This window comes from Myxine glutinosa, chromosome 9 (assembly GCF_964187855.1).
Source record: "Myxine glutinosa chromosome 9, kmMyxGlut1.1, whole genome shotgun sequence".
Classification (NCBI taxonomy): Eukaryota; Metazoa; Chordata; class Myxini; order Myxiniformes; family Myxinidae; genus Myxine; species Myxine glutinosa.
Window position 1 is genome coordinate 18331797 of NC_136269.1, and position 15046 is coordinate 18346842.

The following is a 15046-nucleotide window of genomic DNA, read 5'->3' on the forward strand; positions in this document are numbered from 1 at the left end:
GAGGGAAAGACAGTACAGGGGGACCGCGAGGGAAAGACAGTACAGGGGGACCGCGAGGGAAAGACAGTACAGGGGGACCGCGAGGGAAAGACAGTACAGGGGGACCGCGAGGGAAAGACAGCACAGGCGGACCATGAGGGAAAGACAGCACAGGGGGACCACGAGGGAAAGACAGTACAGGGGGACCGTGAGGGAAAGACAGTACAGGGGGACCGTGAGGGAAAGACAGTACAGGGGGACCGTGAGGGAAAGACAGCACAGGGGGACCACGAGGGAAAGACAGCACAGGGGGACCGCGAGGGAAAGACAGCACAGGGGGACCGCAAGGGAAAGACAGCTCAGGGGGACCGCGAGGGAAAGATAGCACAGGGGGACCGCGAGGGAAAGACAGCACAGGGGGACCGCGAGGGAAAGACAGCACAGGGGGACCGCGAGGGAAAGACAGCACAGGGGGACCACGAGGGAAAGACAGCACAGGGGGACCACGAGGGAAAGACAGTACAGGGGGACCACGAGGGAAAGACAGCACAGGGGGACCACGAGGGAAAGACAGCACAGGGGGACCACGAGGGAAAGACAGTACAGGGGGACCACGAGGGAAAGACAGCACAGGGGGACCGTGAGGGAAAGACAGCACAGGGGGACCGCGAGGGAAAGACAGCACAGAGGGACCGTGAGGGAAAGACAGCACAGGGGGAATGCGAGGGAAAGACAGCACAGGGGGACCGTGAGGGAAAGACAGCACAGGAGGACCGCGAGGGAAAGACAGTACAGGGGGACCGCGAGGGAAAGACAGCACAGGGGGACCACGAAGGAAAGACAGCACAGGGGGACCGTGAGGGAAAGACAGCACAGTGGGACCGCGAGGGAAAGACAGCACAGGGGGACCGTGAGGGAAAGACAGCACAGGGGGACCCCGAGGGAACGACAGCACAGGGGGACCGCGAGGGAAAGACAGCACAGGGGGACCGCGAGGGAAAGACAGCACAGGGGGACCACGAGGGAAAGACAGCACAGGGGGACCACGAGGGAAAGACAGCACAGGGGGACCACGAGGGAAAGACAGTACAGGGGGACCACGAGGGAAAGACAGCACAGGGGGACCGCGAGGGAAAGACAGCACAGGGGGACCGCGAGGGAAAGACAGCACAGGGGGACCATGAGGGAAAGACAGCACAGGGGGACCGCGAGGGAAAGACAGCACAGGGGGACCGCGAGGGAAAGACAGCACAGGGGGACCCCGAGGGAAAGACAGCACAGGGGGACCGCGAGGGAAAGACAGCACAGGGGGACCGCGAGGGAAAGACAGCACAGGGGGACCGCGAGGGAAAGACAGCACAGGGGGACCGCGAGGGAAAGACAGCACAGGGGGACCATGAGGGAAAGACAGCACAGGGGGGACCGCGAGGGGAAGACAGCACAGGGGGACCACGAGGGAAAGACAGCACAGGGGGACCGCGAGGGAAAGACAGCACAGAAAGCACAGCACAGAAAGACAGCACAGAAAGATTATTCCATAATCCCGACAATTAATTAACACAAGGCCATCCTCGTATGACCACAAACATACAAGCTTAATCTGACATCCGGGCTAAACAGGTCCCTGACTTATGTACGTCGAAATGGTTCTTTCTACCCACGATCATCAGAGCACCTACCCATACAGATCTACCTGAATCTATATATCAGCACCCCAAAATTCATAACAATATACATACATATATGACTCCATGGTAAGATCTCCAACCTTAAATTGAACAAACAATTGACTCAACGTTTCGATTAACAACATGTGACAAAGCCACACGCCCCGTTAATCTTCCTCAAGAGTGATAAAATCATCTCAACATCCCCTTATATGCAAAGTTGGCGGGGTATATGCAAAGTGGGGTGGGCACAGCTGGCTAGCCAATTAAACCGTATCACACCGCTCTCGTGAACTTGAGTTGAGTATTGATTACCAGTTCACTGGTAATTCCCTGTTTGTCGTTAAAGGCGGCAAAAAGGGTTGGCGTCAGGAAGGGCATCCGGCCGTAAAACATTGCTTCAAAAAGGGGACCAAAAAACAACAACAACCACGGTTCCCGAAAAAGGCCAACCCCCGCTTTGCGGGGAAAAATGGCCTCTAAAGGTGTTTTTTTTTTTTGTTGTTTTTTGTTTTTTTACACCGCTCTCGTGAACTGAGAACGTTACTGACCAAATTCAAAAATCAACCGCATATTAACGGCTCAAAATAATCCTGTAAGCAATGCTGGATTATAACTCAAGTGTTTAGAAAATCTGGAACAATCATTACATTTAATTAGAAGTTAAACTTGTAAATAATTAAATTGTAAATTAAATTAAAACTGTAAATATATAAAAAGAATTTTTTTTTAAAGATAAAATAAAATTGCCATAATATCAAGATCATCATATGTGGCCCTATGCGGTAAAGGGGAATGCGGGGGGGGGGGGGGGGGGGTGTAATAGATAGGGGGGATAAAAATGGTGGGGGGAAACAGGAGGGGGGGGGGCGGAAGCGGAGGAGGGGGGGGGTTGGGAGAGGCGTGTTTTGGGGTGGGGGAGGGGGAGGGGGCTAACTGTCCGAATAAAAACCTTGTGTGACATATTATGTGGACTCGTTCAAAGTATGGAATGCCTGCTTCATTTACACAAGAGTGGATCAAACGCTACCGTACCGGTAAGTCAACCACCTCTTGTGTGATCGAGATAACAGTTTCTTCTGTGTGCCAAGCCTCCAAAACACGTCTTCTGTTTCTGTTAGGTGTGGAACCCAAAATATTAACCCTATCCCATAAAGGTGTATGGCCTTCCTTAAGGCCATGTTTGGCAATAGCAGATCTGCTATTTTCTGCATCTCCCCTTGTTAACCCCCTTGCCCGCATTTCTTCTTCGACCATCTTGAGCCAAGTCTTTCTCGGTCTTCCCCGTCCTCTACTTCCTTCTACATTCATTTCCATCACTCTTCTCAACCAGTCACTTTCATCCTTCCTCAACACATGACCAAACCATCTCAAACTGTTTCCCTTCAACAGCATCCATCACAGGCTCTATTCCCATCATCTTTCGCAATTCATCATTTGTCTTCCTCTCTCTCAACGATACTCCGCACAGCCACCGAACCATTCGCATTTCCACCCTTTCCAGCCTTCGTTGCTGCTCTACGTTCATTACCCATGTCTCGCTCCCATAAATCATAACGCTTCTCACACATGCAGCATACACCTTTCCCCTCAGCTTCAACGACACTCCCCTCCTCGTCAGCACGCCACTCAGTTTCCGAAACTTCTTCCATGCACATCTCACTCGAGCAACCGTTGCCGAGTCTGATCCACCTTCTCCATTCAGCATGTCTCCTCTGTAACAAAATGCTTTCACACCTTCCAGCTTCACGCCATCTCCAACATCCAACTCAACATTTCCTCCATCTGCAGCTCCCTCTGTGCACTCCTTACACTTGAATGTAGCTGCCACACTGGTTGATGAACCCACTCAGCGCACATTGTACATTGAATGGAATTCACTCCGACACCCTTACTGCACACAGCACACGGCCACTTCCCAGTTCTTTCCACCTCACCACATGCTTTACCACTTGCTATCACCTTCGTTTTTCCGATATTCACCTTCAGACCTTTTGTCTCCATACATTCCTTCCACTTGTTCATCTTCTCCTTCAGTCCATCCATACTTTCTGCAATCAACACCAGATCATCTGCATACAACAACTCCCACGGTAAACCCTCCTTTACGTTCCGAGCCAGCACCTCCATCACAGCTACAAATAGTCGTGGACTTAGTACCGACCCCTGATGCACTCCCACCTTCACCTCAAACTCACCACTGTTCCCGTCCTTCGTCCTTACAGCTGTGCGCGCTCTTTTGTACATTGCCATCACTGCTCTGATCAACCATTCCTCCACTCCTAACTTCCTCAATGCCCAGGTCACTACTTCACGTGGAACCCTATCGAATGCTTTCTCCAGATCAACAAACCCAAGAAACAACTTCTTCTTCTTCTCCATGTACTTCTCCTGCAACTGCCTCACAATAAAAAGCACGTCTGTCGTTCCTCTTCCTGGCATAAATCCAAACTGCATTTCGTCAATCTTCACTTTCTTCCTTATCCTCCTCTCCAACACCCTTTCCAATACCTTCATTCCATGCTCCAATAACTTTATTGCTCGATACGAGCCACAGTCCAGAGGGTCACCTTTCCCCTTGTATAGAGGGACGAGGGTACTCAGTTCCCAATCCACTGGAATGCGGCCTTCTTTCACCACCAGATTGCAGATCTCTGTCATTCTCTTCATACCCTGCTGAGAATGACAGAACACTTCCTGCTGCCTTCAACATATCTCCCACAACTCCCGTCGGCCCTCCCGCTTTTCTACTCTTCATTGCTTTTATCGCTTCCTCAACTTCCTTCTCAGTTATCTTCTCTGCCGGTCCTAAAACTGGGTTACTCTCTATGTTGCCATCCCATTCATTCTCTGTATTCAACAGCATTTCCATATATCTCTTCCATCTTCCTTTTAATTCCATCTGTGTCCACAATGATTTGTCCCACTTCATCTTTCAAGCAACTCACCCCCATCACATCACACCTCTTTCGCTATCTGCTTTGCAATCCTGAATAACACTGTCTGACCCTCTTCCAAATCCAAGCGTTCTCCGAACATTTTCCTCCATGCCTCCTGCGCCTTTGTTCCCTCTTTCTTTGCAGCCTTCTTGGCTGCCTTATAACTTTCATGCTCTGCCTTTTCTGCCCCTATACCCTTCGCCTTCTGCCACGCCTTGAACTTCTTCCTCCTCTCGTCAATCTTCTTTCCAACTTCATCATCCCACCACCATGTTTCCGAGTGCCTCGGTGGTCCTTTTGTCCATTCACATACCTCACCAACAGCTCCCAACAGACTATCTTTCATTGACATCCAACCACTTTCAAGCTCAACCACATCATCCTCTGCCATACTCAGCCTCTCTTTTAATGCCTCCCTCACTGTCACCTCTTTCAACCTCCACACCTTCATTCTCGGTTGGAACTTCACCTGCCGAGCTCTCCTCGCACCTTTCACCCTTATGTCGCGGACAACCAAGTGGTGCTGTGAAACAGCCTCCTCCCCCGGGATCACCTTTGTGTCCCGGAGGTGCCCCCTATCTCGCCTACGCACCAGCAGGTAGTCAACGGTTGTCGTCGACCCACCTGACGTGTATGTAACAAGCTTATTATCCTGTTTCTGGAACTGAGTATTACAAATCAACAAATCAGCTCCATCAACAAACTCCAAAATCCTTTCACCTTCTCCATTTCTCACACCATACCCGTAACCCCCATGAACTCCCTCAAAACCGTCCATACTCCTTCCCACATGTCCATTTAGGTCTCCTCCTACCACAACAATTTCCTCATCTTTCACGTTTTCCATCAGCTTCTCTATCGCACACCAGAACTTGTCCTTCTCTTCATCGCTCCGACCAACCTGCGGAGCATATCCCGAGATGACGTTCACCAAGAGCTTTCCAATCATCATTGTCACCATCATCACCCTTTCATTCACTCTAGTCACACTCACCACACTGTCTACAAACTCCTCAGAAAACAGGACACCAACACCATTCATGCCTTGTGGGTGCCCTTGCCACACAAACTTGTATTTCTGTCCCTGCTTACCCTTCATCATTCTCACACCACTTCCCATTCCATCTCGTCTCCTGCACACAACATATGTCCACTCTTCTTCTGACCAATACTTCCACCACTTCTCCTGATCTTCCTTTCATTGTCCCTACATTCCATGTCCCAAACCTCAGAAACCGATCTCCACGTCGGGCATCATAGTCCGGCAGCTAAGCCAAATGTAGCATAACAATTGCGCATTTTGTGAGGAAAGCACCAAATTTGGCACACTAGTAGACTATCATATTATGAAAAGATCTGGATATTGGGCCATCTCAGATTCAGAGATTTGATTTTTGCAAGATTTGCAGACTTTGCAGATTTGCAAGCTGAGATTACAACGCCAGGGACGGCCGACTCCTTCCTGCGAGCTGCCCACGTCACCCGCACAAGAAGAGCTCATCAAATCACTGCAGCGGCACTGCACATCCTGCAACACCGTGCGTATGAACGCCACTGTATGGCATATGCTGATGATGCAGAAGACCCGCCTGAGTTTGAAGACCGGTGTCACCAGAGAGGAGAAGACATTCCCAACTTTCAGTACTGGGCAACTGTGCTGGAACTAGAGATGTTGGTACTGGTCTACGTGCGTTCTCTGCGGCAGGCTTCATTCACGATGTACCTTGATGCCCTGACGGAACTGGTCCCATGGTTCCATGCCTTAGACCACACACACTATGCCAGGTGGGTCCCTGTTCCCCTGAGGGACATGGTTGTGCTCCCAATGAAGCACCCAGATGTAGCCAGAGAATTCAGGGCTGGCAACTTCACTGTACAGAAGACGAAGAAGGTGTTCTCTTCGATCCCAATCGACCAGGCGCATGAACAGAATAACGCCTGCATCAAAGGAGATGGTGGAGCAGTCAGCCTCACTGACAACCGAAGTGCCCTGTGGCGTTGGATGATTGCCGGGCCAGAAGTTGCCAGGGCCAGAGAAGAGTTCCAAGATGGCCATCAACACTGGGGGAGGCGAGAGGACACACGTCATCACGACCAGACACCAAGTGTGCAGACCTTTCGCCAAGGATGTCCACGCCCTTGTCAGCGTCATAGAAGAGCTTGGCAACCCCTTTGAGGAAGAGAGCATGGATCTGGTTGTCCTTGACACAAAGGAAATTGCAGGTCCTGCTGCAGTTGAGACTGTCAGGAATGTGAAGAAGATTGGCCAAGAGCAGTTCCAGGCTTTCACGAGAGAACGCCTGGTGGAAAGGACCAAGCCTATTGATGATGCAATTCGTCGGAACAAGCTGAAGGTGTCATTTTGGAAAATGGCTGCCACAGCCATCAGGGGCTGAATTTGAGATGGCCCAATATCCAAATCTGTTCATAATAGGATAGTCTACTAGTGTGCCAAATTTGGTGCTTTCCTCACAAAATGCACAATTGTTATGCTAAGTTGCCCCACTATCAGACGTTTCGTCATCATAAATGGAGTGATTTCCACCCTTGCTTCGATCGGGTTCCCCACCTTGAGTTTTGACGAGAGGGAGTGGGGTCCCCCACGGGGTACTTCGGGCTGTACCCTGCCCATATGTAGTTGTAATTGTCATGGTTCTCTTTTTGAGGCAATGTTTTTATGGCCGGATGCCCTTCCTGACGCCAACCCTTTTAGTCGCCTCTTACTTACCATTCTTGAGTCCGCTCGCAGGGATACGGTGTACCTAATCTAAACTGGGGTACACACCGGGAAATTTATATATGGGATATTTATATAACAATATTTCTAGATGTATTTGTATATCTATATTTGTATATATATTGCATCTAGTACATATAAGTGTGAGTATAGATCTTTTTAATTTGATTGAAAGTTACATTTACATTCTTGTGTTTCTGTGTAAAGGACCTGACACTCCTGCACCACGTGGAGTTGCACCGCTACCAATACCCTGGGCTGGAAAAACAACTGAAGGACTTCCTGCTGGTTCTGGCAAAAAGCCTGCAATCTCAGCTGTTTCAATAGAAGTTTCAGGTCGAGAATATATTTACCTATCGTCACCTGATTTTCCTGCTTTCTAGCTCACCTTTAACCTATGCCTTATAGTCTAAAACTACCGCTTTCGCCTCCCGTGCAGGCTCAGCCATGTGTCATCTCTGCTCGCTCTCTCGATGATGTAATTTATGGAATTAGCCTCGTATTTTACAATCGAATCCTTGTCAGTGTGAAGTAGATGCTGAGTCGACAGTTTTCCGTGCTCTGGTGCTCTGGCTGTCCCTTGTATCATCGTGGGTTCCCTCCCTTTCTACTGCATCGTTTTCCGAAGCTCAGCGGTTTACTCGAGTGGGCGCCATTTTGTGATCGACTCTGTTTACAATTGAGAGGGCGAGGCTCCGTGTGCGCGCACATGTGTGCTATGTTGGATCGGGGCGGCAGTGCTGAATGGCTTGAATGGTTTATTTTGAAATTGCACTTCGATGCAATTGGGCAAAATTGCATTTAATTTCAGAATTTCAAAATAACAAAAAGCAGAATCAAAAATGAATGCAAAGCAATAAAAACAAGCGTTACGCCTAGGTCCCCCGTCGGGGAAGTGATGAGTTGACAAAGTGGAAGACGCAGAAAACATGCTATGATATTGAAGCGCGATGCTGCGCGCGCTAATGCTTACGCAAGGAGCAAGCGGACAACGCGGTTCATAAAAGAGTCTTTATTGAAAGTACTCAAACTGCAGCACTGAGCTGCTCCGGGCTGCGCGCCCCGTGTATATCTTGAGGCCACGCCTCTCTCTCGGGCGTGGCCGCCGCCCACTTGGTGCGCGGAATGATGTCACCACGCCAGTGGGCTTTCATGTCCACCACACGTGCCCACCCAGAATTCCCGCGCACCTGGAGGGCCAGTTTGCGGGGCAAACGGATGACCCGGCCGAAGCGCCCCCTGGCGATCGGCGGCGTCCGGGGTGCAGGGATGCCAGGTGGGATGCCTCTGGCTGCCCCTGGGATGGGTGCAGGACCGGGGGGCGGCATGGCGGCGGGGCTGGGCGGTGCCGGGGGTCCGCCCGCAGGGGGGTGGCCCCGACGCGGGGGTCGGGCCACTGGCAGTGGATGGTCCACGTCGAGGTGGGCCGGCTTGAGGCGGTCTACAGAAACGCGGTCAGGAGTACCGCCGATGTCCAGGGTGAAGTGCTTCGCCCCGGTCTCCAGCACGCGGAAAGGCCCGTCGTATGGGGGCCGCAGTGGTGTCCGGTGGGCATCGTGGCGGACGAAGACGTACTCCGCGGTGCGAAGCTCCGGGGCGACGTGCGTCGGTGGATGCCGTTGGCACCGGGGCAAACCTCTGGACGGTCTCTTGCAGAGCGGTGCGCTGCTGTGCCGCGGACCATGGTGCCGTGGAGTCGGGGAGGAACTCGCCCGGCACCCGCAGCGGTTGCCCGAAGACCAATTCCGCCGCGGATGCGCGCAGGTCCTCCTTGGGCGCCGTACGGAGGCCCAGCAGGACCCAGGGGAGCCTGTCGACCCAGCCGCCGTCGCGGAGGGTGGCCCGGAGCGCGGCCTTCAATGAGCGGTGAAATCGCTCACACAGGCCGTTAGCCTGGGGGTGGTAGGCCGTGGTTCGGTGCAGCCGGACCCCGAGCCCCTGCGCGACCGCCCCCCAGAGCTCCGAGGTGAACTGGGGGCCGTGGTCGGACGTGATGTCTGAGGGGGTGCCGAACCGGGCGACCCAGGTGGCGATGAAAGCCTGCGCGACGTCCGCCGCCGTCGTCGACGCCAAGGGCACGGCCTCCGGCCACCGGGTGGTGCGGTCCACCATGGTGAGGACGTGGGTGAAACCCCGCGAGGGAGGCAGAGGTCCCACCAGGTCCACGTGGACGTGGTCAAACCGGCGTTCCGGCACCGTGAACGGGGCCAGCGGGGCCTGGGTGTGCCGGTGCACCTTGGCGCGCTGGCACGCGAGGCACGTCCTGGCCCAGCCGCGGACGGCCTTCCGGAGGCCATGCCAGACGAACTTGTCGGCTATCAACCTTTGGGAGGCCCTTGCGCCCGGGTGGGACAGGCCGTGGATGGCGTCAAACACCTGGTGCTGCCAGCCCGTGGGCACGATGGGGCGAGGCCGCCCGAGGGAGACGTCGCACAAGAGGGCCGTGCCCGTGCCGTCGAACGGCACCTCGGTGACGCGGAGGCCTGTGACGGCGGTCCGCAAGGCCTGGACGTCGGCATCAGCGGCCTGGTCCGCTGCCATCCGGGCATAGTCGATGCCGAGGTGGACTGCGTGGGCGATGGCCCGGGAAAGGCAATCCGCCACCGGGTTGTCCTTCCCCGCGACGTGCCGGATGTCTGTCGTGTACTCGGACACGGCCGAGAGGTGACGCTGCTGCCGGGCCGACCACGGCTCGGTGACCTTGCCCATCGCGAAGATCAGCGGCTTGTCGTCGACGAAGGCCGTGAACGCACGGCCCTCGAGCAGATGGCGGAAGTGCCTGACCGCCAAGTGAAGCCCGAGCAACTCACGGTCGAAGGTACTGTAACGGCGTTCGGGCGGGCGAAGCTGCCGGCTAAAGAACGCCAGCGGTTGCCAAGCTCCACGCACCCATTGCTCGTGCACCGCGCCCACCGCGTAGTCCGAGGCATCGGTGGTGAGGGCGATCGGTGCATCGGGCGCCGGGTGCGCGAGCATGGTGGCATTAGCCAAGGCGAGCTTCGCGCCCCTGAACGCCGTGTCCATCTGCTCGGTCCAGGTAACGTCGCCTTTGCCCGGCTTACCTCGGAGAGCTTTGTGCATGGGGCGCAGGAGCTGGGCGATACGGGGCAGGAACCGATGGTAAAAGTTCACCATGCCCAGGAACTCCTGCAGCCCTCTGATCGTTTGGGGGCGCGGAAACCCCTTCACCGCCTCCACCTTGGCCGGCAGGGGGACGGCTCCGTGCCTGGTGACACGGTGCCCCAGAAAATCGATTACGGCGACGCCGAACCGGCACTTTGCGGGGTTCACAATCAGGCCATGCTGGCCCAGGCGTTCGAAGAGCGTGCGGAGGTGGCGTAGGTGCTCTTGGCGGGACGCGCTGGCGACGAGGATATCGTCCAGGTAGACGTAGACAAAATCCAAGTCGCGCAGGACGCTGTCCATCAGTCGCTGGAACGCCTGAGCCGCATTCTTCAGACCGAAGGGCATCCGCAGGAACTCGAAGAGTCCGAATGGCGTGATGACCGCCGTCTTCGGGACGTCCTCTGGCCTGACGGGGACCTGATGGTAGCCGCGTATGAGGTCCACCTTCGAGAAGAAGGACATGCCCGCCAAACGGGCGGAAAAGTCCTGAATGTGGGGGACGGGGTAGCGGTCGGGAGTGGTGGTGTCATTGAGACGGCGATAGTCCCCGCACGGTCGCCATCCCCCGCCGGGCTTTGGCACGATGTGCAGCGGCGACGCCCAAGCACTCTCCGAGCGCCGAACGATGCCGAGTCGCTCCAGGGTAGCGAACCCCACTTTTGCCACCGCCAGCTTCGTCGGCTCGAGGCGGCGTGCCCGGGCATAGACCGGTGGCCCGACGGTGGGGATGTGATGGGCCACCCCATGCTTGACGGCCCCCGCCGAGAAGGTGGGCCGCGTGAGGGCCAGGAAGCCGGCGAGGAGGCGGGTGAATTCGTCCGCTGCCGAAAGCGTACAGATCAACATGGCCGGAACCGAACCGTTCGGCAAGCCGCTTGGCAAGCCGCTCGGCGAGCCGCTCGTTGAGCTGCTCGACGAGCTGGGCAGCGCACAAGCGAGCGAGCTGAACGTCTCGGCCTGGACAAGACGTCTGCGCTTTACGTCGACCAGGAGCCCATTAGCGCACAGGAAGTCCGCGCCAAGCAGTGCCATGGGCACGTCGGCGGTGACGAACGTCCATCGGAAAACCTGCCCTCCGAACTGCAGAGAGAGGCAGCGTTTTCCGTACGTACGGATGGGCGTCCCGTTCGCGGCAAGCAGCGCGGGGCCCCCGCCCGCGTCGTGCTTGTCTGACGTACCGGCGGGAACGACACTCACGTGCGCTCCCGTGTCGCACAGGTAACGGCGCCCGGATAAGGTGTCCGTTATGAACAGCAGGCTGCTCGAACGGCCGGCGCTCATCGGCACTATTGAGCGCCGGCCCGGGCGTTTCCCGACCTGTTGAAGGAGCATGGCGGATGACACTGCCGAGCCTCATGGCCGAACTTGGCGTGGAACCAGCACCAGGTGGTGGAGCTGGAGGAGTGCGGCTGGCTACGCCAGGCCGGTGGAGTTGGCGGTTTTCCCCGCGATGGCGGTTTTCGCCGCGGCGGTGGGCGGGGCGTGGCGGCGGTCACGAGGTGCGTATCAGCATGCTGCGTATGCTGTGTAAGCTGTGTAAGCTGATGCTGTGGATCAGCATCATCAGCAGCATCAGCCTCGAGGTCCGTGACGGCCGCACCGACTCTCGCCCGCGTATCCGAAGCCGCGAAGTACCTGTCTGCCTCGGCTGCCAATGCTCGGGGTTCCGTTAGCACGGTCCCGGCCAACGCGAGGCGAACCTGCGCTGGAAGTTGGCGACGGAAAAGCGCCCGGAATAGAGAACCGGGGGCTTCGTCGCCCAACAGTGACAGCATATGGTCCATTCGGACCGACGGGCGCGTGTCGCCGAGCTCGGGGAGATCCAGGAGGCGGTCGGCCCGTGCGTCGTCCGTGAGGCCGAATGTGGCTAGGAGTAGCCGCTTGAGTGCCTCGTACTTGTGGCCGTCCGGTGGGTGGCGAAGGACGGACACAACTCGAGCGGCCGTGCCGGGCCCGAGGGAGGCGACGACGTGGCAGTAGCGCGTGTCGTCGCCGGTGAGGCGCCGAAGCTGAAATTGGGCTTCGGCTTGGACGAACCAGACTTCGGCCTGGGCCTCCCAAAATTCGGGAAGTTTAATCGACATTGCGTTGTTGTTTGCCATTGTAATGGCGTCGTGTTCGGAAGGATCGCTACGGCAGATCCAATGTCGAGGTCACCGTATGAAGCGCGATGCTGCGCGCGCTAATGCTTACGCAAGGAGCAAGCGGACAACGCGGTTCATAAAAGAGTCTTTATTGAAAGTACTCAAACTGCAGCACTGAGCTGCTCCGGGCTGCGCGCCCCGTGTATATCTTGAGGCCACACCTCTCTCTCGGGTGTGGCCGCTGCCCACTTGGTGCGCGGAATGATGTCACCACGCCAGTGGGCTTTCGTGTCCGCCACAATATGATATTTCGCTCACAAGGTTCAGGCATACATGGAGGCGGCCATCTTGGATTTTGACGTGGCGACCCAATTTTCAATTGCGTTCTTCCTTATGCCGAGATACACCCACACACCAGATTAGAAGTTGGTACTTCGCTTATTTTTCAAGATATTCAGCTCACAAGGTTCAGACATACATGGCGGTGGCCATCTTGGATTTTGACGTGGCGACCCAATTTTCAATAGCGGTCTTCCTTATGCCTAGATACACCCACACACCAGATTATAAGTTGGTACTTCGCTTATTTTTCAAGATATTCCGCTCACAAGGTTCAGACATACATGGCATCAGACATACATGGCGGCGGCCATCTTGGATTTTGACGTGGGTTGCACCCTCACACCAATTTCGAATGCGGTCCTTCGCTTATGCACGCACGGACGGACGGACGGACGGACGGAGGGGAAAACCATAGTCGCCCTTTCGCTCCGCGTTGCGACGGGGGACAATAAAGGACAGAAATGAACAAGCAGCAGTTAGACTTGCTCCTTGCTGGGCCTCCTCAAGTCTCCCTGTGTGTGATGACCCTGGTTATGTTGAAGCAACCCGTCCTTGTGGAGGCGAGTAGGCCAAGCCCGTGTCCCAGGGGAGAGTTGTGGTGGGTTATGGATGGCTCCTGACGCGTTCATGGCTATCACTGCCAAAGGGGTGCTCCAACGGGCCCACGGCACAGCTATGGCACACCCTTCCATTCTTGAGTATGAGCCCATTGATGTGACCGCAACCGCCCTAATGACTGCTCATTTATTGTGTGCATGGCATCCATTTGAAACCTGTTTGCCTCCGCTCACCTACAGTCATGTGAAAAAGTAAGTACACCCCATGTAAAGTTTTGACTTTTTCAACATATTTCAACATACAGCTATTTGATCTTCATTTCAACAATATTGATAGATAAAGGTGATATAATATAACAAATGTCATGAAACATTTACATTTTGTAATCCATTGTATAATTTAAATAAACATCAATGCAAATTTCGCATGTGGAAAAAGTAAGTACACCCCTGGCTCTAATAGGTGGTATTGGCCCATTTGGCAGAAACAACCTCAAGTAGGCATTTCTTATAACTGTCTACCAGTCTCTGACATCGACTGGGAGAAATTTTTGCCCACTCCTCCATGCAGAATTCTTTCGGCTGTGCGATGTTTGAGGGGTTTCTTGCACGCACAGCACGTTTCAAATCCCCCCACAACATCTCGATGGGATTTAGATCCGGGTTTCACATGGCCATTCCAGAACCCTCCGTTTCTTTCTTTTCAGCCATTCCTTGCTGGATTTACTGGTATGTTCGGGTCATTGTCATGTTGCAAGGTCCACCTCGGTTGAGCTTCAACTTTCTGACAGATGGCCTCACATTATCCTCAAGCACCCTCTGGTCCAATGAAGAATTCATAGTGGATTCTATGATGGTGAGCTGCCCAGGCCCTGATGCAGCAAAGCGGCCCCAAACCATAATATTTCCACCACCATGCTTTACAGTTGGTATCACGTTCTTGTGGTCAAATGCTGTCTTTGGTTTTCGCCAAACATGTCTTCTGGTACTGTGGCCAAATAGCTCTACCTTTGACTCATCTGTCCAGAGCACATTGTTCCAGAAGTGCTCGTCTTTGCCTCGGTGTTCATTGGCAAACTTTAGTTTTGCCCTGATGTTCTTTCTGGACAGCAAAGGTTTCCTCCTGGCACACCTCCCATGTAGATCAAATTTGTGCAGCCTCTTTCTAATGGTAGACTCGTGCACTTTGACATCAACAGTGGCAAGAGCTACCTGTCGGTCCCGTGATGACATTCTGGGGTTCTTAGAGACTTCTTTCAGCATCTTGGGGTCTGCTCTCGGGCTGAACTTGCTGGGGCGGCCTGGCCTGAACAAGTTGGCAGTTGTTTGGAATCTTCTCCACTTGTAGATCATCTTCCGGACAGTTGAATGATTGATTTCAAATTGTTTGGAGATCTTTTTAAATCCCTTCTCAGACTCGTCGGCATATATAACCTTCTTTCTGAAGGCCTCAGAGAGCTCTTTTGATCTCAGCATGGTGACGCCGCACACTTCAACAACAAAGAGCAAACTAAATGACTGAGGTTTAAATAAGACAGGTTCCTCCAAGATCCTCTCTGACGATGTTCTAATCATTTGCACCTGAGCTGGTGCACCTGATTCTAATTTTAGGTAT

The 15046-nt window shown here is 54.3% G+C and overlaps 1 protein-coding gene across 2 annotated transcripts in view; it reads left to right on the top strand.

The window, feature by feature from the left end:
* KIAA0586 (KIAA0586 ortholog) overlaps positions 1-15046 on the top strand; it is a 414056-nt gene that overhangs the window by 40833 nt on the left and 358177 nt on the right. For both annotated transcript variants that reach the window (XM_078784140.1, XM_068129752.2), the window contains one exon: positions 7530-7658. In XM_078784140.1, the coding sequence (XP_078640266.1) occupies positions 7530-7658 (129 nt within the window). The remainder of the gene's footprint in view (positions 1-7529; positions 7659-15046) is intronic.